Source organism: Pimephales promelas, chromosome 24 (genome assembly GCF_988280905.1).
Source record: "Pimephales promelas chromosome 24, fPimPro1.hap1.1, whole genome shotgun sequence".
NCBI classification, from domain to species: domain Eukaryota; kingdom Metazoa; phylum Chordata; class Actinopteri; order Cypriniformes; family Leuciscidae; genus Pimephales; species Pimephales promelas.
This window is the reverse complement of record NC_142792.1, coordinates 2,579,464-2,605,000: the sequence shown is the minus strand read 5'-3', so window position 1 is coordinate 2,605,000 and position 25,537 is coordinate 2,579,464. Positions and strand designations below refer to the sequence as shown.

At 36.0% G+C, this 25,537-nt stretch overlaps 1 protein-coding gene and 2 long non-coding RNA genes across 9 annotated transcripts in view; 1 reads left to right on the top strand and 2 right to left on the bottom strand.

The window, feature by feature from the left end:
- LOC120470993 (uncharacterized) overlaps nucleotides 1-740 on the bottom strand; it is a 13,531-nt gene extending 12,791 nt beyond the window's left edge. Inside the window, exon 1 of the long non-coding RNA XR_016149724.1 lies at nucleotides 545-740. This is a non-coding gene — a long non-coding RNA (uncharacterized LOC120470993). The remainder of the gene's footprint in view (nucleotides 1-544) is intronic.
- LOC148965124 (uncharacterized) overlaps nucleotides 1-1,800 on the top strand; it is a 2,170-nt gene extending 370 nt beyond the window's left edge. Inside the window, exons 1-2 of the long non-coding RNA XR_016149725.1 lie at nucleotides 1-546; nucleotides 679-1,800. The exon at nucleotides 1-546 is cut by the window's left edge and continues 370 nt beyond it. This is a non-coding gene — a long non-coding RNA (uncharacterized LOC148965124). The remainder of the gene's footprint in view (nucleotides 547-678) is intronic.
- On the bottom strand, nucleotides 1,610-25,537 carry LOC120470988 (enoyl-CoA hydratase domain-containing protein 3, mitochondrial). Of its 7 annotated transcripts, none has more exons than XR_016149722.1 (7): nucleotides 25,305-25,443; nucleotides 23,030-23,651; nucleotides 22,360-22,457; nucleotides 22,225-22,277; nucleotides 21,998-22,093; nucleotides 21,804-21,893; nucleotides 21,520-21,728 (listed from the first exon to the last, which is right to left on the bottom strand). XR_016149722.1 is itself a non-coding variant. In XM_039660742.2 (6 exons), the coding sequence occupies exons 1-5, from the start codon at nucleotides 25,433-25,435 to the stop codon at nucleotides 2,653-2,655; spliced, it is 645 nt and encodes a 214-aa protein (XP_039516676.2). In that variant the 5' UTR covers nucleotides 25,436-25,536; the 3' UTR covers nucleotides 1,610-2,493; nucleotides 2,646-2,652. The 7 variants fall into 7 exon arrangements, 4 of the variants coding, with proteins under 4 accessions (XP_039516676.2, XP_088982755.1, XP_088982753.1 ...); XR_016149723.1 differs by having other exon boundaries at nucleotides 23,469-23,651; XM_039660742.2 differs by lacking the exons at nucleotides 21,520-21,728; nucleotides 21,804-21,893; nucleotides 21,998-22,093; ... (1 more) ...; nucleotides 22,360-22,457; nucleotides 23,030-23,651 and adding exons at nucleotides 1,610-2,493; nucleotides 2,646-2,745; nucleotides 4,106-4,306; nucleotides 5,298-5,395; nucleotides 5,465-5,586 and having other exon boundaries at nucleotides 25,305-25,536.

Sequence of the window (25,537 nt, the reverse complement as noted above, 5' to 3'; positions counted from 1 at the left end):
AAATCAGAGGACGATTCATTTGAATCTTATACGTGTAACAACAACTAGAGATTCAACTTAATCACTGTCTTACAGGCCACACAATTATAAAAACACTGAACACACAGAACTAAAAACTAACTCCCCATTCACAGAAAGCCAAACCTACAAAACATCAGAACAATTTTAGAAATGCTATGCAAAGAAAACCAATTGCAAAGTGTCTAGTCACTGCTCTTTACTTGTATTGTTTCATGCTTGTAGTAATACTGTGACATTTTAATTGCATACCATTCTAAAGGCAGTTTTCACTCTCAGATCCCATTCATAACAGGAAGTAGAATAAAAGCAGGAAGCAACAGGAGAACATCAGAGCTTCACACAAGACACAACTCCTGCTGACTCTCACATACACCCAGAAAACACTGCAATATCAACTGAGTCCTTCTTATTACACTTTACAGTGTGAATATCAGAGGGCGATTCATTCAAAGATTAAAAAGGTAACGCTACAATAGCGACTGACAAGAGAACTTGACTTCATGCTAAAGTAAAAGTTACTTACAGGTGAGTCTTGTGCCGTAACGTTACTCGGTTCCCTCATTTATGTGTCGTTTGATTGCGTCGGTTTTATTTGCGGTTGAGCTGTAATATGTGCTGTTAAAGTGACATTAAGAGCTGTCATCTTCTCATCTGCAGGATCTGCTCGTGTTGTGATTGTCATCAAGTGTCACGTTGTCAAGCAGCAGAAGCGTCAGACTGAAGGAGAACCCGCTTCTGCCGCCTTGAGGAGCGGAGGAAAACTGCACTTTACTCTCGTCGGATCACATCTGAGACTTTGGATTAAAGTTCCTGTAAAATTACAGCAGCAACATGTTTGACAAGCTCTGTGGTGCAGAAAATAATTATTTGCCTTTGAATGAGAAAGTCTAGTTTTTTTTATTTATATAGGCCTATATATATATATATATATATATATGTGTGTGTGTGTGTGTGTGTGTTTGTGTGTGTAACGTTATGTATGTATGTATTTTAACATAAGGACAGAACAGAGAAGACAGAAGAAATTTGCAGCGGTGTAATTCACAAAAATCACCACAGGAGGGCGAAATACTTATGTTTTTTAGATTCGATCGGACTCGGTTTGCAACGGTGTGATTCACACAAATCACCACTTTTCTTTTACTCTCTATTTGTAATTCACACAAATCACCACAGGAGGGCACACCACTTATGTTTTTTAGACTCGATTTGCAACGGTGTAATTCACACAAATCACCACAGGAGGGCGACACTCTTATGTTTATTAGATTCGATCGGACTCTGTTTGCAACGGTGTAATTCACACAAATCACCACAGGAGGGCGACACTCTTATGTTTATTTGACTTGATTTGCAATAGTGTAATTCACACAAATCACCACAGGAGGGCGACACTCGTATGTTTATTAGACTTGATTTGCAATAGTGTAATTCACACAAATCACCACAGGAGGGCGACACTCGTATGTTTATTAGACTTGATTTGCAATAGTGTAATTCACACAAATCACCACAGGAGGGCGACACTCGTATGTTTATTAGACTTGATTTGCAATAGTGTAATTCACACAAATCACCACAGGAGGGCGACACTCGTATGTTTATTAGACTTGATTTGCAATAGTGTAATTCACACAAATCACCACAGCAGGGCGAAAATAATTTTAGATCTGACTTTTTTTGCATGTATATTAATATAGACAGACGATAGGACACAACACGCACACTGATACAGTTGATACAAAGAATAACTTAAAAATAAAATCATTTTATAAAGAATAGATCTGAGTAGTCAATGAATTATTAATCAATGACAATAATCTTTTACATACGCTAAGAACTTTAAACTTGAAATCTAAAACAACATCATTGATTCACAGTCTCTGCGGTTCAGTGGATAGTTGTCAACCTCACCAACCAGAAAGTCCTGGTTCAAATCCCAGGTATCAGATCCATGTTTGTTAAAGTTATTTATCATTTAACACACAACTCTGGATCAAACCAGTTGAAAATGCTCTTCATCTCAGCAGACTCAGTGGCTCAGGAGAGAAAGAGTTGTGTTTCAATCACAGCGTCCTGAGTTCAAGTCCCACTATTGCTGACTTTCAATTGTTCTCATTAGACAAGGGGCCCCAAAACCAGCTGTCAACGTGAAATCCATGATGGGCGAGTGGATAAACACACACTCTCTGAGGTCAAGACTGATGAAGACGTGGATTCGAATCTCACTTTAACTGCTTTATTGGAAACTCTCAGGATAACAGTGAAATATAAGTTCCAGCACATCATCAGCAAGAGATTTGTGGCTCACAGGTAAGAGCGCTGCCTCACGGGTTCAGAGGTTGCTGGTTTGATCCCAGCCAGATCTCCGCGATATGAGTGAATGCTGTGGTGCGAGTGAGAAGGTGTGGGGGATCATGGGGTCCCCCCCTGAGCTCCCGCACGATGTCCAGCAGGGGGTTATGCTTTTGACTGGAAAAAATGAAAATGGCAATAAAAAAATTCGTCTGCCGTCCCTTCCCCACCTACTTAGGTTCCCATCATTTGCTTTTGACTGGCCCTTCAAAAAGAAAATGATGGGAACCTACATGTTTAGCACAGTAAAACATAAGCATTTACATTACCTGTCCATCAGCAGAAGTCCATCATTACAGTCAATGTCTGTCCACACGTCCCACAGCTCTGCTTCTGATGACTGGATGTAATGGTCCAAACACATTCCTTCTGTAAGGAAAGACAAGAAAAAAAATATTTTAGTTTTAGAAATACTCAATATTCTACATCTATAAATTACAATGTGAAAGTTAGTCTAAAGACTAGTTAATAGAAGGAAATGGAATAAATTAAAAGCCTAAAGTTGTACAGTGTGAAAATATATTACTATTATAATAATATAGTATAGTTCAGTAAGGCTGTATCAATAATAATCTATGATTTGAATTACAGTTTTACAGGCTACAAATGGACACAAACACTGAATAGAAATAAAGCCTTCGGTGCGAGCGCTGACACTTCATGCCTAAACATGTACACTGTGAAGAACTGCCCAAGTGGAGTTATAACTTTAAGATGAAACCTTCCTTCACACAACAGTAACCCTAAAAGACATGTTCCTGCACAAGGATTGATCCTGACAGTTTTCATTAGAAGAAAGGCACTGCATCTCTACGATACAATACAAGCAGCAGACACACACACACTCACTCACACACACACACACACACACACACACACACCAACTGATTCTATTAACACGCATCAATCCACTAGATTATTATTACATACAGTAAGACAACTGATAACAAAAGAGACTAGAAACAATCGCTTATTATTCTACTTCACTACACATAAATCAGAGGACGATTCATTTGAATCTTATACATGTAACAAAAACCACTGTCATTTTTTTTTTCGGGTCGAATTTTTGAGTTTCGATATCTCAGCTCTGGAAGGGTCTAGAGCCTCCATTTTTGCACTCATGTCTAAGTCTCATTGCCCTCTATCAGAATCCAGAGTTTTGAGAAGATTTGAGAAACTTAATTTCTCACCCCCCAAAAAAAAAACAAAAAACGAAAGGGGTACCACTGTCGTTTTTTTTTCCGGGTCAAATTTTTGTGTTTCGATATACCAAACACAAAGGGGTTAGGGGTTAACAGTCAGAGGACCCAGAACCAGATATGAAGAATGAAGACCCGGAGTCAGAATTATAAAAATTAAAGAAAGTTTTACTGAACATAGTTTGCCATTTCATCAGCAGAAGTCAGCTTCAAGACTCACTCAGGAGTTCGTAGGCCGCCCCCTTACAGTTACAACAATAACAGCAGTTATACTATTTTCAAGGTCTAAGCTACGTCATTGCTTACACGTTGAATGATTCTCATTGGCTAAGAAATAGATAAACACAGTAATTTTCCACACATATACAGATAGACGAAACATATCTCCATCGATGAGGCACGTCATGACCTTCCAGGTCACAGATTTGGGTTGCTGGCGCCAGTGTGTCCAGAACAACAACTCATTCAATCTCCAATAATGGCAGTGGTTCCTTAACCTGCATCCAAGAAGACTAAGATATCATCACCTTTCTGGGCAGCGCTCGCCCGATGGCCACTGCCGGCGTGGAGCAGAACAGCCCGACGCTCATGCCAGGAGTGGCGAAAGTGGATTTATCTGTGGGGACAGCAATATCACAGCTGGCCACTAACTGGCAACCCGCCGCCGTGGCAACACCGTTCACCATAGCGATGACCGGCACCGGGAGATCCTGAATCAGGGTCATGACCTTTGAGAAAGGTAGAGTTATTCAAATGCACTGACCATATACTGTAAAACAAGATGGACTTCACTCTCTAATATGGTGGAAAGATTTAGGACCTGCATCTGCGCAGTAGTGTGTGTGTGTGTGTGTGTGTGTGTGTGTGTGTGTGCGCGTGTGTGTGTGTGTGCGTGGAGCTGATATATCAAGGTCCCGCACACACACACACACACTCGCAGAAGCGGCTAGTACAAAGTTTACTGTGTGAAATAAACAATTAAGAAATAGAAATTAAAAGTTAAGGAATCATGACGTCACATTCCCGTTTGTATAGCATCAAATAACTAACTAAGACCAAACTTATTTAAAAACATTTAAACTTAAATCATTGTGATAAAAATAAACTACCTAAAATGACAGAAAACATCTTGGAAGAAATGCATTTGACGTGACACACACACACACACACACACACACACACACACACACACACACACTCGGCCCTCTTCTGTTCTGAGGGCTCGTATAGAAACTAAAAAGAAATTCCAGGACTTTTCAAGCACTACTTTTTTGGTTTTCAAGGACCATAATCAGAGATCACACTTATCAAACAATATCAGGATTATTTAAACTTAAATTACAGAAATAAGGTATCCAAAATACAACTTTAAGTACAATTTAATAGTCTTAATATGTATATATATATATATATATATATATATATATATTAAATACAACGTTTATGATGGCTATTCTTTTTTTAATAATTATTTGATATTATAATCTTGGTGTACTTCGTATCGAGGAGTTGTGAAGGGGGTTTATCATTTTGCCTGAATATATTGTATTTGTTCTTTCGAAAACATGTAATTTCATATATATTGTACTTAAATAAGTCAAACACTTTTCAAGCACTCCTTATAAATTTGGCTGTTTTCAAGGCTTTTCCAGGACTTACATTTCAACAAGTCAAATTCAAGTTCTTTAAGCACCTTGTGTACAGTAAGTGACCTCTGACCTCTGAGCAGGTCTGGAACACCTTGATGTGATGCTCGCGACCCCAAGCAGAGGTCAACTCCCCAAGGTCATGACCCGAGGAAAACACAGGACCCCGTGCTGCAGAGAGAGACAGAGTTAGTGTGTGTTTCTGAACGCATCTTTCTCTAGATTGACTGAATGTTTTGCCTGATATGATGATGACACGCAGGTCTGGTGTGTGTAAGTCTGTCAGGAGGTTTTCTCTCAGAGACTCCAGCATAGACAGAGACAGAGCGTTCCTCTTCCTGGGGTTGTTCAGGATAATCCTCCTGAAACACACACAAACACCAGCTCTGATGCTTCAATCTAACAACTGATTCCTGAATCATAGGGGTGTAACGATTCCCTCATGTCACGATACTGAACGACATTACAGCGATACTCCAAGACATTTGATAAAAGATGAACAAAAAATGTCCTGTTGATTAAAATGTCAATTTGATATTACATTGTGTGTGTGAATGAATAGACTTGGACTTGGTGCTGAAACCCAATGAACAATAGAGACACCAGAATAACAATATTCATGATCCTGAAGCTGAAAATATAATTATTTTAGACGAATGCTTGCACTCTTTCACTGCGTACATTTATTTACAATAATGTATAGGCTAATTTTACTGGTAACAACACATCTGGCATTATCAGGTCACACTAATATGCATTATTATACATTATATTCAACATTATATACAGTAGTTTAATGGAGTACTCTGAAAACTCTGAAAACCTTTTTTCCCTCACAGTAATTATTATAGTTCTAAAACTATGGAATGAAGTCCATTCAAGATATTTTTACCTGATGAAATATAATATACAGTGCTCAGCTTTAGTGGGAAAATGAATATTCTCCTCAATAACACACAAAAGCACACAATATTCAACCCTAATAAAGTTGTCAGATGTTTTACTTGTGCTTACAATCAATTAAAGTCAATGCTTTTGGTTATTTTGGCAATTTTGCGTTGTGCATTATTATCGTTTGGTGTATTTTATTTATTTTGGGCCTGTCGTTATACTGAACAACTGTGGACTATTGGTACATTTATTAATGATAATATCTACCAAATGTAACCATAACTCTTATTTTAGGGCACTATGAATCTGCTTCACCAACCCTTTTTTAATAAATTTCAAAAGAATTTGGACACCATTCCATCTACAGTAAATAAGAAAGCATGTAGAACGACTTACATTTGCAGTGCCTTTGATTTGTATACTTTAATTGATGTAAAAAAAAAAAAAAAAAAAAAAATATATATATATATATATATATATATATATATTATTTTCGTTTTCTTCATTTATTATGATTTTTTTTTTCTGTCGTTAGCAATTAATTCATTTTTTCTTCGGTGTATTACAATGGGTGTATTTTTGTTCAATTTTTTGAATACACAAAAAGTGAGTATTATAAACGTGACAACTTTTTTAGCCTTAATAAGACAAATAATATCGAGCGATGCGGGTCAGAGGTCACGCTAGAAGTTCGCACCTGATTCCATCCTGCTGTTTTCTGACGGTCAGAGAGGAAGACGCTCATCTTCCTCATCCAGGTCCTCCAAAACTCCCCGCTGGACTTCAGAAGGTTTGACGCTTTGTAAATTCCGCGTACAGTCATATTTAATCACTGCAGAGAAAGTAAATAAGCACGGGGTAGTGAAGACAGTGACTACACCGGAAGTGAATTTCAGCTGTTCTTCAAAATAAAGGTCTTGTTTTTTTACATGGAACATTTGCCAACAAATACATCGTGGATCAAAGTCCATATTTTGCTATATTCAACACAAAATAACTTAAAATAACATTAAAATGTTCTTGCTGCATATTTTATTATGTTGTGACAGTGGGCCATTTATTCGCGCGCTTATACATTTTTCTGTTATTAAAACGTCTGAATCAACGAGGCTTTAAAAGAATATTCTTAATCAAACTAGTTTTCCTCTAGAGTTATTGCTGTAGAAAAAAATGTTGCAGTGGTGTAATTCACACATTTTTAAATTAAAATTTAAACAACAATTATACTACTAAATACATAAATAAAAGGGGTCATGTGTTTCATGTGATAACGAAAAATTTATTTAATATGAAATCAATTTAAAATAATGTAATGCAAAGTTTTCCTCTGACTAGAATTTAACAAGAATTTAATCATATCATAGGTAGAAATAAATAATAAACTGTAATTCACATGAATTCACCACAGTTCGATCATTAGACTTTTTAAAATTATATTATGTATTTGTTTATTTTAACAAAACGGGGGCAGTACAATACACAGAGAATGATCCAATCAATTTTTCATATTTTTCCCTTGGGTTATACATCCAATAATATATTTCATTTTAAAACTACATGTTTGCCAGATGTTTTCAATTATCTATCAAATGATTTTAATCAATGCAAATAATTTAATAAAAGGTTTAACAGAAATGAAATAATTAACAGCAGTGTAATGCACATAACTCACCACAGGAGGGCGTTTAGACGAGAGTCTTTAAATTGATATTACAGATATAAGAATATATTTCCACTAAACAAAAGTGAATTTTTCTAGATTTGTTACTATGTCGCGTTAAATTAATAATTTATTAAATAATGTGAAATAAATGCAAAGTAAGTGCAGAGTTTAGTGCAGAGTTTTCCTCTGGCGCTCTGAACTGTATGTGAACATTATTATGTGAACATGGATAAACTTATGCAGACGTGTGTGTGTGTGTGTGTGTGTGTGTGTGTGTATTTAGTTATAAATATGTGCTGTGTAAGTTAGCCTATAATACTTTTGGAAATTAAAACTTAAAACAAAAACAAATAATAACCCATATAGATAAAGAATAATAATTATATAATATGGATTAATTAGCACTTACTATAGGCTGCATTGTAAACGTTACTTTACTCTCTAGCACAGTAATCAGTAAAGCAATACCATAATAAACTAAAAGATCAATATATGTAGACATCTAAATGTAAGTCTGCTTTTTAAAAATATTACACTTCAATACGTACTGAATGTGCGCGTTAAATAACACGTTCAAATTGGTCGTCTTAATATGCAACGCGACGACAACTGACGTCTTAACACGACCAGAATTAGCGCGTCTATGCGTACAAAAAAAAAAAAAAAAAACACGGAAAAATTGGCCGCGTTAACGCGGACAAACAGTGCGTGTTTACGCGGTCAAATTTCACGCGTTTAGTTTAAAGACTATTGGCCCCGTTCGCGTTCCATACTATGCTAATTTCACCTGCCGACGCTTGATGATGACGAGACGTCACAACACGTGCAGATTGTTTTATTTATGCACATTGTCACGTCACATAAAACCAACAAAATCCAATATGTCACGCGTCTCACCTGTAAGTAACTTCTGTCCTCTTGTGTCTTGTTCATTAGATTAATGCAGTGATGGAATTAACTCTGTAAACCCTGACATATTAATCCATGCATGTTCAATCAATTATTTTTTTTACAATTACATTTTATTATTTACAATTTTTTTTTTTACATTACAGATTATTGACCCTTTAGACCAAATATAGAATAAAATATGCATATATGTTTATGTTTAACATCATATTTGACACATTTGGGATAGTGAAAATATGGAGGGAAAACAGCTCAACTTTGACTGAGCAAAAACATGTAATTCAGTGCAGATAGTGTTTTTTTTTTGTTTTGTTTTTTGTTATTAATGGCCATAAAGTAATATGGAATTATGAAGCTTGTAATGCAAATCAATGAGATCCTTATAAAGGATATTTACATAAAATGCATATAAATGTCACTATATCTACTAATATTTTTTCATGATCAAAGCTCTTTAGTTTTAAAACAATGTTATGCAATACAATGATGATTGACAGATAAACAAATAAACCTCCTTCAAAATCCAGATGATCATATTTGATACTCACAGATTTTACTGATAAATATCACTGACAGTATGACAGTCACTCTTGTGTTTCCTTGAGCAAAGCCCGAGGACGACAGACAGTGACGGGACGCTTCTATTGATTAGTTTGTGTTTCTGTTGTTTTCTAGATCTACAAACTCAGTTTCGTGTCTGAGTTACACTGACAGACATCACTGGTGGACATCCGCTCCTGGACAGGTAATGATTTCAACAAGTTTTATTTAACAAGTAATCTTTTATTCTTGTACACTAAATGAACTTTAATATCTTTTCTGCATATGTAAACTTGATGTACTGTAAAACAAAACAAAAAGTAGCTGCATGATCTTTGAGCTAACAACAAATCAACTTGGGAAGATTCATTTATCGTATTACAGATTTATTCCATGCATGCTCATTTTATAAAAGCAAAACTAAATCATTACATTGCTTATACAGTTTTAGATATTTTATGACAATAACATTAACAATCATGACTATATATGCAAACAAGAGTCCACTATATGAGAACAGATGTACGTTACAAAATAACCCGTCAGAGATGTTATGTAATTTTTGTACATGTTATCTTGTACATCTGTTCTCTGATAGTGGACTCTTTTGTTTGCATAATATAGTCATGATTGTTTCATAAAAAGCATCTGTATAAGCAAGACTGGACAGTTGGATAGATTAATATTAGACTATTTCTCACTGTACATGAACATGACTGAAATCAAATATTTTCATTTTCCTGCATCTTTTCTCGGATGTCCCTGGTAAAACCAGGGCTTTTGACACAAAAAATATTAAATATAATAATAAATATTAAAAAATATATTTTTTTTTTACTGGCCATCCAAGTTTGCCGAAAACAAGCAGATACGACACCAACATTTTAGAGATACCAGAGAAAATTCACAATTGTATCTTCCAATTTTGATACCATAGCTAAAACTTCTACCACAACTAATATACATTTAAACATTAAAAGTCAAGTAAATAGTCAGTAATAAAATAGCTATCAAATTACAATCAAAAACACAAATAAATACAACGTAACAGATAAAAATTAAACAAACTGTGTCAGGTTGGTCTGACAGTAGTTTTCCAGTTAAAGAAATTTAATAAAGTAAGCAGTTTAATCAATTTGACATCACTATGCAAAATATAATTTAATATTTATTCACCGTTTTATTCAATTTATTTTTTGGGGGTAAATAAAATAACATGGATATGAGATTTACATTTACATGCGTCCATGAGAATTATTAATTGTAATATAATTTCACGTAATAATTAAAAATAATTTGTTCACAAACAATAATAAGGCTTCTGCCACAAGAGGGCGCGACATCTACATTAATGTTGTTTACAACAAAGTAAACATTACTGACAGTACACAGATTTACTCTGATAAAAACACAAACATTTCCCTGCCAAACCCCGCCTAGTGTTTATCAATTATTAAAGTCTTGGAAACGTTTGCTTAGAAAATGAGGAGTCGGTGTTCGTCATCACGAGCGCGCGCTCCCGTAGAACCCAATCATGAGCCAGTTTACGCGCACAGACTTATTTAAAGCACATTCACTCTCAGCGTACAGAAACAACTGGAATGACACTCGGTTTATTCGTTTAACTTGCTCTGGTCAGATGTTTCAGGATGTTTTGGTATGTTAAAGTTTTTTTTCCCTCCCTCTTAAAAGTCTTTTACTCATCTTAGACTGGTGTGTGTTTGGGCGAATCTCATTCAAAACGGACACATGTATTTCACCGCGAAGAAATATATTTGAATATGATTTCATCATTATTATTTACATGACATTGAAGTCAATTTGAAAACTTCGTATCTCACTGTAGTGTTTATTTGTACCGAGTTTAACTTGATTTTGATTACGGTAATTAAAACGACATGCGTTTACTCATAACCAAAAACCTAACTCTCAAAAAAAACTTAATCGTCATAAAGATACATTTATGTTTTTTTATTATACAGTTGTTACACGTTTGTTTTTCTTTCTAGATAACCAAATAAATAAATTACATTAAATAATTCTAATAAGTTTTGCTAGCATTCCCATTAAAATATGAAAACGTTATTTCTGAATGTTCCCTGAACAGCGTCCAGTTGTTTAAAACGTTTAATAGAACTTAATTCTTGATCACTTTACAAACTTTATTGGAACATTTTACATTTTAAACAAGTTTTACCAACCACCAGACTCTTAACAAACCCTCTGTTACTGGAAAAAACGTTTGTTCATAACTTTGAGAGAACCTTCTTGCCAGAACGTTCTGTTATTATGTTTGTTTGCATCACTATCTTGTATAAGTAAATATTTTCAAATTCTATAATTATCTAGCATTCATAACACTATTTAAGCTGTGTGGTGTCGATAAGTGCTGTAGTCAGACCTCAGGAGATCTGTGTGAGCAAACACAATATTCCTAGTGATCTGAGAACAGCAGTTAGGACGGAGGATTGATTTTGACTGTGTATTGTTTGTGTGTTCCAGGTGCATCATGTGAAACACACACACCTGTGAGAGGAGCTGCTCTACATGAGTAGTCTGTGGGAGAGGCTCCTCAGTAAATCCTCACACTGAAGACAGTGAACTCTGGAGGTCACAAAGCTCATGCATCGTTAGATGGCCCACTTTAGACATTCGACTATATTAGGAACTACTAGGGGTGTAACAATACCCTCATGTCACGATACGTTATTACTGCGATACTGCAAAAAATGAACTGTTGATTAAAATGCTAAATTTGATATTACATTATGGGTGTAAATGAATAGACTTGGACTTGGTGCTGAAACCCAATGAACAATAGAGACACCAGAATAACAATATTCATGATCCTGAAGCTGAAAATATCATTATTTTAGACGAATGCTTGCACTCTTTCACTGCGTACATTTATTTACAATAATGTATAGGCCACTTTTACTGTAACAACACATGTGGCGTTATCAGGACAAACAAATATACATTATATTCAACATTATATACAGTAATTTAATGGAGTACTGACACTAAAACTTTAATTTTTTTCCCCTCACACTGTAATTTTTATGTTGGGTGAACTATTCACGACACATATTGCCTTTTTGTATTGTGACATGCATGATATACTACGTGCCAACTAGCTGTCATTCAATGTTTTCTTTAACGTTCTCTCTCTCTCTCTAGGAAGATGATCTGCAGTTCCTCAGCCTCGAGGAAAGGGAGTGTATTCTGTTCTTTGAGGAGACCATCGGCTCCCTGGAGGAGGACGGGACTCACGGTGGGGCGTCCGGCCTCACACACACAAACGGCACGACATCACAGCCCTGTAGATCATGACATCATTGACCTGATCCACCCTACAACCGATGCCAACAACCATAAAGACACGCTGCCCTTCACGCCAGGTACCCGAAAACAACACAAATCCACCCATCTTACTGACCGAACCTCTAATGAAACCACAACTCCATGTAAACCACAGAAAACATTCAAATTCTGATCTTAAAGGTTCTCTAAGCGATGTGGGGCCAAAACATTTTTTGTCACATACATCAAACGTCTCCTCACTATCGACTAGCTGCCTGTCACCTAAACACACTGTAAAAAAACGCGGTCTCTGTAGACAGCACAGGCTCCACAAACGGCAACAAAAACAATCATGTCTTACCCGGACCACGAAACCTAACAAACAGTGTTCCAGCCAATCACTGGCAAGAAGTATCTGAGGGTGGGTCTGGGGGGTTAGTGCGCGTGCACATGAAGGGGGTGTGTGTGTGAAGGAGAGAGAAGTGTCATCAGAGGGAAGTTTGAAAAATGGCCGACACACGACCAAAGAGACGTCGTTCTGAGGAACAAATTAAAAAGAAGGAGTCGGATAAAGAACGTGCAAAGTTCCGAATTTACATCGGTAGCAAAGCTTTTGAACGATGGCGAGAACTCCGGCGGCAGAAGGGCTTCCAGTCCGACATTCAGGTTGCTCTGTTTTTGCTGGACAGGTGGGTAATGTTAAAATGTTTTTTTTAATTCTAAATTGTGTCTAAATTGTGTTATGTTCGCCAAACCCACACAAGGATATAATTAGCTAGAACTATGCAGTCAGCGAAATGCACGTTCACAAATTACTTCAGGAAGCACGGAAGGGAGGGGAAGGAGATGAGATGCGGAGGAGGGAGGGTCTAGCTAGCCTCCGATTTGTTTGAAAATATTCCGAACGTCAACACCCAGGATCGCTTAGACAACCTTTAATCAAGGATTGTAACCCTGCTTCAATATGAGTTATGAGTTATGTTTAAGTTAAAGCACTAAAATTATCAACTGAAAATAAATAAATTAAAGCAGTAGCTCACTTTAAAAAAACTTTTGCTGATAATTTACTCACCCGCATGTCTTCCAAGATGTCCATGTCTTTCTTTCTTCAGTCGAAAAGAAATTAAGGTTTTTGATGAAAACATTCCAGGATTATTCTCCATATAATGGACTTTCATTTGGACCATGAAACATTGGGGTCCATTGAAGTTTCATTGCAGCTTCAATCTAGCGAAACCATCGCTCATTTAAAAAAAAAAAAAAAAAAGTTAAAGTTTTATAAGCACAAATGCTCACCTTGCTCTGTTCTGTGATGCGCGTTCGTAGGGCCCTATGATTTCCGTGATCACGGAATCGCGGCTGGAATTGGCCAATTAACGCGGAATCTAGTGTTAACGCGCAATTTCGTTGAATTTTACATATTTGGTTTGAAATTCTGTTTTTGTGTGGGAGAAGAACGTATGTCTGGCGTAAATGCAGACCGGGGGAAGCAAATCTGGGCGACACAAACCCGTCATTTCAGCTCAAATGATGAAATTAAAACAATGAAAGCATGTCGAAGCGGCTCTCCACGGCTCTGCTTTAGTCGGCAAAAAGTTAATAAACTCAACGCTATAAGCCGTCAGTGACTTATGCAGTGTTTCCCACACATAGACTAATTCGCCACCACATACTGCATTTAATTTTTTAACACTATTTAAAACACGCAGCGTATTCTTTCAGTTGTATTTCCCCGCTCGCCCTCAGTCTCTCTCTCTCTCATCTCTCTCACATACTCACATACACACACACCGCGTATGACTATGAGGCACCGGACTGGACAAAAGCGAACTCCGTGAGCGACATTAAAGTGTTAGTTCACCCAAAAATGAAAATAGTCATTAATTGCTCACCCCCATACTGTACCAACCCCGTAAGACCTTCGTTCATCTTCGGAACACAAATAAAGATATTTTTGATTGAATCTGAGAGCTGGATCAGTCCTACATAGAATGCCTAAGGGACTGGCTCTTGACGACCCATAAAGTCATTAAAGAAAAGGTTTAAATATTCCATAATAGAATAGTCGAATAAAGTCGTTATTTATGTTTTTTTCGCACAAAAAGTAGTCTCGTCGCTTGATAAACTTATAATTGAGCCGCTGTAGGCACATGGAATATTTAAACATTTTCTTTAATGACTTTATAGGGCCATCAAGAGCCAGTCCCTTAGGCATTCTATGTAGGACTGATCCAGCTCTCAGATTCAATCAAAAATATCTTAATTTGTGTTCCGAAGATGAACGAAGGTCTTACGGGGTTGGAACAGCATGGGGGTGAGTAATTAATGACTTAATTTTCATTTTTGGGTGAACTAACCCTTTAAGTGAGAGAGAGACTGTGAATATAAACTAACTTAAATACTTTACCTATATAAATTATTATAATTTATATTACTGGACAGTTTAAAGCTCATAACGATATATTGTTGTTACTTGAAGAGTGCAGTGTTATGTTGCATCATGCAATATTTGTCCTGAAAAGGCTACTGAGTAAATGTCTGTATTACCTCAATAAATTTAAGGTCATTCCGAATTGATTTGTATTTTTTTAATACATTTTAATCATTAACTTTAAAAGCACACTCTTTTTACGAGTAAAATAACAGTCAAAGGTAAAAAAAAAAAACCTAATTCCCAAAAAATTAAAATGGAAAAAACTGAATTTGGGAAAAAATAAAATGGAATTTGGGAAAAAATAAAACGGATTTCATAGGGCCCTACGTTCGTGACTCTCCTGTTCAAACTCGTTCATCAAAATGAATGAATCTTTTTTGAGTCATTTCGTTCATTTTGTTCGTTGAATGAACCAAATGACTCGAAAAAAGATTTGTTCATTTTGATGTCGTTTAAAGCTGCACTGAAACTGTCTTTTTGACCTTGAACCGTGTGGACCCCATTGAAGTCCATTATATGGAGAAAAATCCTGGAATGTTTTCATCAAAAAGCTTAAAGGGTTAGTTCACCCAAAAATGAAAATTCTGTCAGTATTTACTCACCCTCATGTTGTTCCAACCCCGTAAGACCTTCGTTCATCTTCGCAACACAAATTAAGATATTTAAGATATTAAGATCGCTCCTGCATACAGTCCATATGGCTTCTTGAGGGACTGGCTCTTGCTGTCCCCGAAAAGTCATTAAAGACATCGTTAAAATAGTTCAAGTGACTACAGGGGCTCAATCTTAAGTTTATCAAACGACGAGAACACTTTTGTGCGCAAAAAAACAACAAAAATAACGACTTTATTTCAACTATTCACTTCCTTCTCCATGAGCCTGTAGTAAGTTAACGTAGTGTGATTGCGTAAAGCTACGTCACACGTAGGCTCACTATTGGCCGACGCTGGTCATGTGTGTGTGATGCGTGTGACGTACAATAACAGAAGCTTACGCTATTAAACTAGTAACCTGACTCGCGCAGAGGGAGAAATAAACGAATAGTTGAAATAAAGTCGTTATTTTTGTTGTTTTTTTGTGCACAAAAGTGTTCTCGTCGTTTGATAAACTTAAAGGGTTAGTTCACCCAAAAATGAAAATTAAGTCATTAATTACTCACCCCCATGCTGTACCAACCCCGTAAGACCTTCGTTCGTCTTCGGAACACAAATGAAGATATTTTTGATTAAATTTGAGAGCTGTATAACTACCACATTGGCTCCTAAAGGACTGCCTCTTGACGGCCCAGAAAGTCAATGAAGAAAATGTTTAAATATCCCAAGTGACTACCGTGGCTCAACTATATGTTTATCAAGCGACGTGAATACTTTTTGTGCGAAAAAACAAACAAAAATAACGAGTTTATTCGACTATTTCTTTTCTTCCTTGTAGGCCAGAACGAGAATTCCTTAGATTTCCACAACGCATGCGCGAGATTTGCGATCTGCTCACACCAGCTTAGATCGCAATTCTCGCGCATGCGTCGTGGAAATCTATAAGGAAGTCTCGTTCTGGCCTACAAGGAAGAAAAGAAATAGTCGAATAAACTCGTTTTTTTTTTCGCACAAAAAGTATTCGCGTCGCTTGATAAACATATAGTTGAGCCACGGTAGTCACTTGGGATATTTAAACATTTTCTTCATTGACTTTTTGGGCCGTCAAGAGGCAGTCCCTTAGGAGCCAATGTGGTAGTTATACAGCTCTCAAATTTAATCAAAAATATCTTCATTTGTGTTCCGAAGACGAACGAAGGTCTTACGGGGTTGGTACAGCATGGGGGTGAGTAATTAATGACTTAATTTTCATTTTTGGGTGAACTAACCCTTTAAGATTGAGCCCCTGTAGTCACTTGGACTATTTTAACGATGTCTTTAATGACTTTTCGGGGACAGCAAGAGCCAGTCCCTCAAGAAGCTTATGAACTAGTATGCAGGAGCGATCTTAATATCTTAAATATCTTAATTTGTGTTCCGAAGATGAACGAAGGTCTTACTGGGTTGGAACAACATGAGGGTGAGTAAATACTGACAGAATTTTCATTTTTGGGTGAACTAACCCTTTAATTTCTTTTCGACTGAAGAAAGAAAGACATGGACATCTTGGATGACAAGTTAACTTAAAAGTAGAAATTCTTCGCTTATGAGGTTAAGTCAGATCATTGGCATAGGTAATTGTACACCAATGAGGACATATTTATGAATAAAGACACTGATTTTAGCTGATAAAATACTTAAACTACACAGTGCTACCTTTAACCAAACCAAGTGATTTGAAGTTTTTTTTTTTTTTTCTCAGTTACCATGACTTATCTTTTGAGTCTAAACGCACAAACGCACAATCCTCCTTAACTTTTTCTCAGTTAAGAAGGATTGCGATTGGTTCTTTTGAATTAAATGTTGTTGTCAGAATAAAACTATTTTTTCTTGTACTATAGTAGTCAATATTTGAAGTGGATCAAAACCTTTCATCAAAGTTATACATGGATTTTGAACAATACATGTTCTTGTCTTAGGATAACTTTGATAAATGTTTTTGATCCACTTTACTGTATTTGAGATTCATTATTCAATTGTGAATGTGAATGTGATTTCCAAGCAGCCCCGGATACTCATTACTAGGTAAAGGCCAGAAGCAGTCTCCAGCGCAGAAGCAGTCTGGATTTGCCACAAAACCCCTTGGTCAAACACGGCCCTCCTCTTCACGCGTCTCCCTGGCGGCATTAGCATGTCGCGGCAGCCGCGAACACATTCCCCATTCAATCGCCACCGAAGCCGTGACCGTGCAGGAGCGCCGGGCGCTAAGGCTCTCGAACTTCTCCGGTTCAGCGCACCCTCTGGACGGCGGAGAGCCAGCCTGCGTTCGCAAGCTTCTAACGCGAAGCATATGGTTTCGAGATCATCCCACTAACTTCTAAACACTTAGATTTGAATATTTGAAGATAATACCATATTATACCAAATTTTGTCCTATGACCTGATGTTAGGGTTTGTGAAGGAATTTGAGGGAGTGTCTAAGTTCATGAAAAATTAATAGTTAGTTCAATAAAAAAGTTAAAGAAATTTAAAACAATCTAAAACACTTAATAATGATGCAATGCTTTCTTTACTTGCATTATACGACATCAGAGAAAGATGAACATGCTAATGTTAAATTATTGATTTATGAGATTCTTAAAATTTCAGGGCGACTTCAAGCAAATATATTACATCAAAAGAGGATTACTGAAAAAAAAAAAGATAAATTATGTTCGTCAGGAGCTGTAATGTTGAGAAAATACCAGTTATTTCTGTAAATCAAACTCTGAGAATCAATTTTAAAAGTAACTATAGTCTGATTATGTTTTTTTAAAGCACAATTTATTACGTAATTAAATTACATGTAATCAGTTACTACCCAGCACTGACTTCAACTAATCGTTTATATATATATATTCACAAATTAAACAGCATTACCTTGTTTGAAGATGTTCAGAAGGGTTAGGGATGTTCCACAGATTTATGTTTTAAGTCAACTAGCACTTGTTTAGACTAAGCTTGTTTTTTCTGCTTAGGAGTTTTGGTTAAAAACCAATCAGACCTGATATCTTTATCAAACACTAACTCAGGATTCACATTCATCTCAAGCTACACATGCTGCTTTGGAAGCGCATGGCCTGGTTTCAGCCATCTTTACTTCATGGTCACATGGTTCCAGAACATTGAGCCATTCACCTGAGTCCTAATTGTCATGTGATTAATCACTCCATATTTGAACTCCTAAAACACTGTTAAGATTCCTCCACCGTGTTGTCATCAGTGGCGCAGTGGTAGCGGTACTGGCTCTGTAGCGAGAGGTTGCCGGTTCCATTCCAGCTTCTTGTTGTGTTTGTGCGTTTAGACTCCTTTTCAAAAGATAAATGTACTAGGAGAAGTGTCAGACCCATGTTGTCTTCAGTGGCGCAGTGGTAGCGGTACTGGCTCTGACGCGAGTGGATACAGGGTCTATTCCACCTTCTTGTTGCGTTTAGACTCCGCTACCACTGAGCCACTGAAGACGACACGGTTCTGACGGTTGAAAGTCAGCGTGCCGAGTTGGTTTCAGAAGCGTACCGTCTTTCCAAAAAAAAAAAAAAAAAAAACACTTAAACACTGTTAAGATTCCTCCATAAAGATAAACGTACGAAGAGAAGTATTAGAACCGTGTCGTCTTCAGTGGCGCAGTGGTAGCGGTACCGGCTCTGAAGCGAGAGGTTGCCGGTTCTAGTCCAACTTCTTGTTTCGTTTGTGCGTTTAGACTCCGTTTCGAAAGATAAATGTACGAAGAGAAGTGTCAGAAGTGTGTAGGCTCCGGTGGCGTAGTGGATGAGGCCTGGTTTCGCCTTCCAAAGGTTAACGGTTCAATCCCGGGTCAGAACCAAACAACCAGAGGGAGCGAACAGGGAATCAACCGGTCCCGACGAGTCTGCACACCCAAAAGACCAAACTAAAGGGGGGGGTAGTGTGTGTGTGTTCCCCCCCCGAGGTTTCGGAACCCCTGTCGCTGCGGTTATGCTGCTTAAACATTAATTTTCGCGACGTTTAATAATATAATTAATTTGGATTATTACTTTATTATTTACTTCGATACTTTTCCGACTTCGATACTTTTCGATACTTTTCCGACTTCGATACTTTTCGATACTTTTCCGACTTTTCGATACTTTTCCGACTTCGATACTTTTCGATACTTTTCCGACTTCGATACTTTTCCGACTTTTCGATACTTTTCGGACTTCGATACTTTTCGATACTTGGATACTTACTTGGATAATTACTTACTTACTTGGATACTAATTACTTGGATAATTACTCAGACACTCTATAAAAATACACTTACTTGGATAATTAGACACTTACTTGGATAATTACTTAGACACTTACTTGGATAATTACTTACTTGGATACTTACCATAGATCTATAATAGTAGATGTTGAGTCTTAAGCTCTATAAAAATAGATGTCTGTTGAGTCTTGAGTCTTAAGCTCTATAATAATAGATGTCAGTTGAGTCTTGAGTCTTAAGCTCTATAAAAATAGATTTCGGTTGAGTCTTAAGCTCTATAATAATAGATGTCAGTTGAGTCTTGAGTCTTAAGCTCTAGAAAAATAGATGTCGGTTGAGTCTTAAGCTCTATAATAATAGATGACAGTTGAGTCTTGAGTCTTAAGCTCTATAAAAATAGATGTCGGTTGAGTCTTAAGCTCTATAATAATAGATGTCAGTTGAGTCTTGAGTCTTAAGCTCTAGAAAAATAGATGTCGGTTGAGTCTTAAGCTCTATAATAATAGATGTCAGTTGAGTCTTGAGTCTTAAGCTCTATAAAAATAGATGTCGGTTGAGTCTTAAGCTCTATAATAATAGATGTCAGTTGAGTCTTGAGTCTTAAGCTCTAGAAAAATAGATGTCGATTGAGTCTTAAGCTCTATAATAATAGATGTCAGTTGAGTCTTGAGTCTTAAGCTCTAGAAAAATAGATGTCGGTTGAGTCTTAAGCTCTATAATAATAGATGACAGTTGAGTCTTGAGTCTTAAGCTCTATAAAAATAGATGTCGGTTGAGTCTTAAGCTCTATAATAATAGATGTCAGTTGAGTCTTGAGTCTTAAGCTCTAGAAAAATAGATGTCGATTGAGTCTTAAGCTCTATAATAATAGATGTCAGTTGAGTCTTAAGCTCTATAATAATAGATGACAGTTGAGTCTTGAGTCTTAAGCTCTATAAAAATAGATGTCGGTTGAGTCTTAAGCTCTATAATAATAGATGACGGTTGAGGCTTGAGTCTTAAGCTCTAGAAAAATAGACGTCGGTTGAGTCTTGAGTCTTAAGCTCTATAAAAATAGGCGTCGGTTGAGTCTTAAGCTCTATAATAATAGATGTCTATAAGCTCTATAATAATAGGTGTCGGTTGACCCTAAAAAAACACATTCAGTAACTAGACCATTAAAACACATTCTACAAAAACCTAAAAAAAAAAAAAACTAAAAAAACAAACAAAAAACCTAAAAAAAAAACCTAAAAAAAAACCTAAAAAAATAAATAAAAACCTAAAAAAACTCAAAAAAGACCTTCAAAAAAACACATAAAAGAACTAAAAAAAAAAAAAAACTCAAAAAAATAAAAAATAAAAAAAAAACTTAAACAAAAAACCTAAAAAAAAACATTCAAAAACCACTTTCAGGTATTAGACCATTAATACAGAAGCTTCTGTTCTCAAAAAAACCTTTAAAGTAAAAATCTATAAAACCATATTCAGTTATTAGACCATTAAAACACACTCTACATTGAGAGAAGCATCAGTCTTCTCTTTTCAGCTTTTGTGAGAAATTTCTCTTCTCAGCTTTTTTTGAGCAACTTCTCTTCTCAGCTTTTTCTGAGAAACTTTCAATAAAAAACCTAAAGAAAAAACCCTTCATAGGAAAAAAACCTCAAACCTTACATTCAGTAACTAGACCATTAAAACACATAAAAAAAAGACCATTACACACAAAAAAAGACACTAGACTTTAAACACTACTTTATTATTTTCCTGTTTTTTTTTTTTTGTTTTGTTTTTTTACTTTATTTTCACAAATATATCATTTCAGCACTCAGACATCTTCATGGCTCCATGATCAAAATTAATCAGTTTCATGCTAGAGAAATTTTTTACAAAATACAAGCCAGTTGCTCCCCTCCAAGAGATATACAGCTTTGTCGAGTCACGTAGATCTGTTAGGAAAGATCAAGGTTAGGAAAGGGAACCAATTTGAAGGATTCTGCAATAAGGGATGACATTTTGCTTACCTTTCCATTAAGCATTGAACCAGGAGGTCCACAAATGTGACTGCCAACTACACACATAATGGACACCGTTGCAGATTGACACAATTACATCTGCGAGAGAAAATCCAAACAGTAGAGAACATCAACTTTGTGGCTTAAAGTGAATGTCTTCTAAAGATCATAGAGTATATGGTTGAGATCAGCCAATAGCTCACCTGTTCTCTCCTCTCCTGTATCATTCACATTTACAAGAAATGTGTCTTGCATTTGCTCTTCAAAACAGTAACAGAGGCACAGCCCGTGGCATTCATCTGGTAGGAGAACAAAGATAGACAATTAAAAGACAAAAAAAAGTCATTGAAGTTGAAATGTCTGCATCTTACAACAAACTGCTTTTCATTTATGGTCAGAACACTCAAAATGGTGAAACATCTGGTCTTACCATTTGATCAAAAGGCACAAAGTTGGGTTTCATGGAGACAACTCTGAAAAGAACTGCAAAGACACAAACAAACTCACATACATTGGATAATGCATTTGAAAATGATGCTTCAACCAAGGATCATTCACAGCTCACCCGTTTGTCCTGGATTGGAAATAGGTAACGTCTGAACATGATTTTGCTCTCTTCAGTCGCTCTGAAGACCTTCAACCTTCAGCTTCTGCTGAAGCTCCCTACAAACACAAAGACACCAACTGCAGGAGCAGAGAGCAGAAAGTGAACACTCAAAACTAGGCTTTTTAAAGAGCCCAGCCAGCTGCAGCCACTGACGAGTAGGAGGAGCTCCATGATCCAATCAGCCGTTGAACCACCAATCAGCTGCTGGAATGGTTTTAGAAGCCATCTTACCCATAGATATCTATATAAAGGCTAGATATGTCATCCACGCTGCTGGCCAATGGAGGTTGACGTCTGCACCTGGCGGCCATCTTGTCACAGGCAGCTCGCTCACTCGTAACATTTTGTTAATGGTGCATGTACTATTTAAATGACCATAACTTGCTCAATTTTCTACCGGTTTGTTTTGTTATAAACGTCAGAGATGTAGTTATGACACTGCATACTTATGAATAAAAAGTGTATAAATTCCATTCCAAATAAATTATGAAACTCTATTTTTCTGAATGTTCCCTGAACAGCGTCCAGTTGTTTAAAACGTTTAATAGAACTTAAAATGATCACTTTACTTATCTTGTAAGTGTGTCTGTGCTTGAGGATCAACTGATGGAAATAACCCAAGAAATACCTCAGTTTCTTATAGCGTGTCTTTATGATGTTCAGCTTGTTCCTATGATGATGACTTGGTTTTCTAGATGACCATCTTGTCCCTTCTTTCTCTCCCAGCATGCAACACTGCAGAAGCTCTCATCAATGTAAGTTTAGTTCCTCCCATACTAAACCACAGACATTCAAATGAAGAGCTTGCAGATCGGGAACATGTTCAAATCAGCACCAACCCTTAATCACGTTGTGTTTTCACCTGTATTGTGAGTTTCACAATGAATGAGTTAATGTGTCATGCATGTAAAATGTGTGTTTTTGAGATTGTATGTGTGCATTGTTTTTTTATTTTTTTTTTATTTTGACTGTTTTTTTGCTTCAAGAGAAGCAGTTATTGAAGGACATGGAATGCATGATTGTGAACATGTGACAGCACTACACACAACAACATTGTTTATTACCACCTCTTTATATAAATGATGTCACATGTGTGCTTCCTCATCAGTGTTGCTCCACACAGGCCTGCGCTTCTCCAGGAACGCCCTGACGCCCTCCTGCCCGTCCCGCAGCGCCAGGTTCTCCACCATGGCAGCAGACGCACAAACGTACGAGATGGGGCGGCCCGTCAGCAACATCTCCATAACCACCTGGAGGAGACGGAGACAGGGGTCAAGCATCATACTTGCTTTCATTCATTACTCTAAATCTAAGCTAAAAAAAACAATTATCAGTTTACAGTCAAATTGTAAATTACAACAGTCTTTTTTTAAATAATTGGTTAATAATATTATAATAATCATTATTTTCATTGTATGGTTTGATAATAGTATCAAATGTTATTTTTTTATAATACAACCGTAATATTTCAGTCTTCTTGTTTATTAGTTTAAATAATAGTGATGTTATTATATGGTCTGATAATATTAGAATTATTATCTATCAAATATTCCTTTTTTAATTTACAGTACAATTTCAATTTACAACAGTTATAATTTTTTTGTCGTTTTTACAATTGGTTAAAATAATAATAATATATTTGTAAATAATTACATTATTATATTGTTTATAAATTATATTGTAGATAACAGTATTTGATATTATAATTGTCAGATATAATTTTTTACTAATTCAAAACTAATATTTCAGTCTTGTTTATAATTGAGTTAATATTAAGTTTGGTCTATAATAATTATAAATATGGTTTCATTTTATAGTACAATTTTAACTGCATAATTTAATTTTTTTAACAGCAGTGTATTTCAGTCTTGTTTTTATAATTGGTGCTATAATAAAAAATATTGATTTTTACAATAAAATTGTACTTTACAATAGTAATATAAAAGTTAAAATAGAGTTGGTAAAACAGATTTAAAATAATGTTAAAAACAATAAATCATTATATGGTTATATGTGGCATACATTTATGTACAATAATGTATAGGCCACTTTTACTGGTAACAACACATGTGGCATTATCAGGACACACTAATATGCATTATTATACATTATATTCAACATTATATACAGTAGTTTAATGGAGTACTGACACTAAAACTCTGAAAACTTGATTTTTTCCCTCACAGTAATTATTATAGTTCTAAAACTATGGAATGAAGTGAACAAGTTAAGTCCATTTAAGATATTTTTACCTGATGAAATATAATATACAGTGCTCAGCTTTAGTGGGAAAATAAATATTCTCCTCAATAACACACAAAAGCACACAATATTCAACCAAAATAAAGTTGTGTCAGATGATTGTTTGTGCTTACAATCAATTAAAGTCAATGCTTTTGGTTATTTTGGCAATTTTGTTTTGTGCATTATTATCGTTTGATGTATTTCATTTATTTTGGGCCTGTCGTTATACTGAACAACTGTGGACAATTGGTACATTTATTAATGATTATATCAATTTTATTCATGATAATATCTACCAAATGTAACCATGTAACTCTTATTTTAGGACACTATGAATCTGCTTCACCAACGCTTTTTTAATTAATTTCAAAAGAATTTGGACACCATTTCATCTTCAGTAAACAAGAAAGCATGTAGAACGACTTACATTGGCAGTGCCTTTGATTTGTATACTTTAATTGACGTAAAAAAATTATTCATTTATTATGAATACTATATTTTTATGTCGTTAGCAATTAATTCATTTTTTCTCAATGGGTGTATTTTTGTTCAATTGTTTGAATACACAAAAAGTGAGTAAACGTGACAACTTTTTTTAGCCTTAATAAGACAAATAATATCGAGCGATGCGGGTCAGAGGTCACGCTAGAAGTTCGCACCTGATTCCATCCTGCTGTTTTCTGACGGTCAGAGAGGAAGAATCGGCGCTCATCTTCCTCATCCAGATCCTCCAAAACTCCCCGCTGGACTTCAGAAGGTTTGACGCTCTGTAAATTCCGCTTACAGTCATATTTAATCACTGCAGAGAAAGTAAATAAGCATGGGGTAGTGGACAGTGACAACACCGGAAGTGAATTCTTCTTTTTGTAAGATTTCGGCAGTGTAGACGCTG

Excerpts from the sequence above, each read along its gene's own strand:
- LOC120470988 (XM_089126627.1), bottom strand. The coding sequence starts at position 25,435 with ATGACTGTAAGCGGAATTTACAGAGCGTCAAACCTTCTGAAGTCCAGC. Across the intron at positions 4,307-5,297 it reads TGTTCCAGACCTGCTCAGAG|GTCATGACCCTGATTCAGGA; the intron begins GTCAGAGGTCAC and ends CCTTTCTCAAAG. Across the intron at positions 2,746-4,105 it reads GGCGAGCGCTGCCCAGAAAG|AAGGAATGTGTTTGGACCAT; the intron begins GTGATGATATCT and ends CTTTCCTTACAG.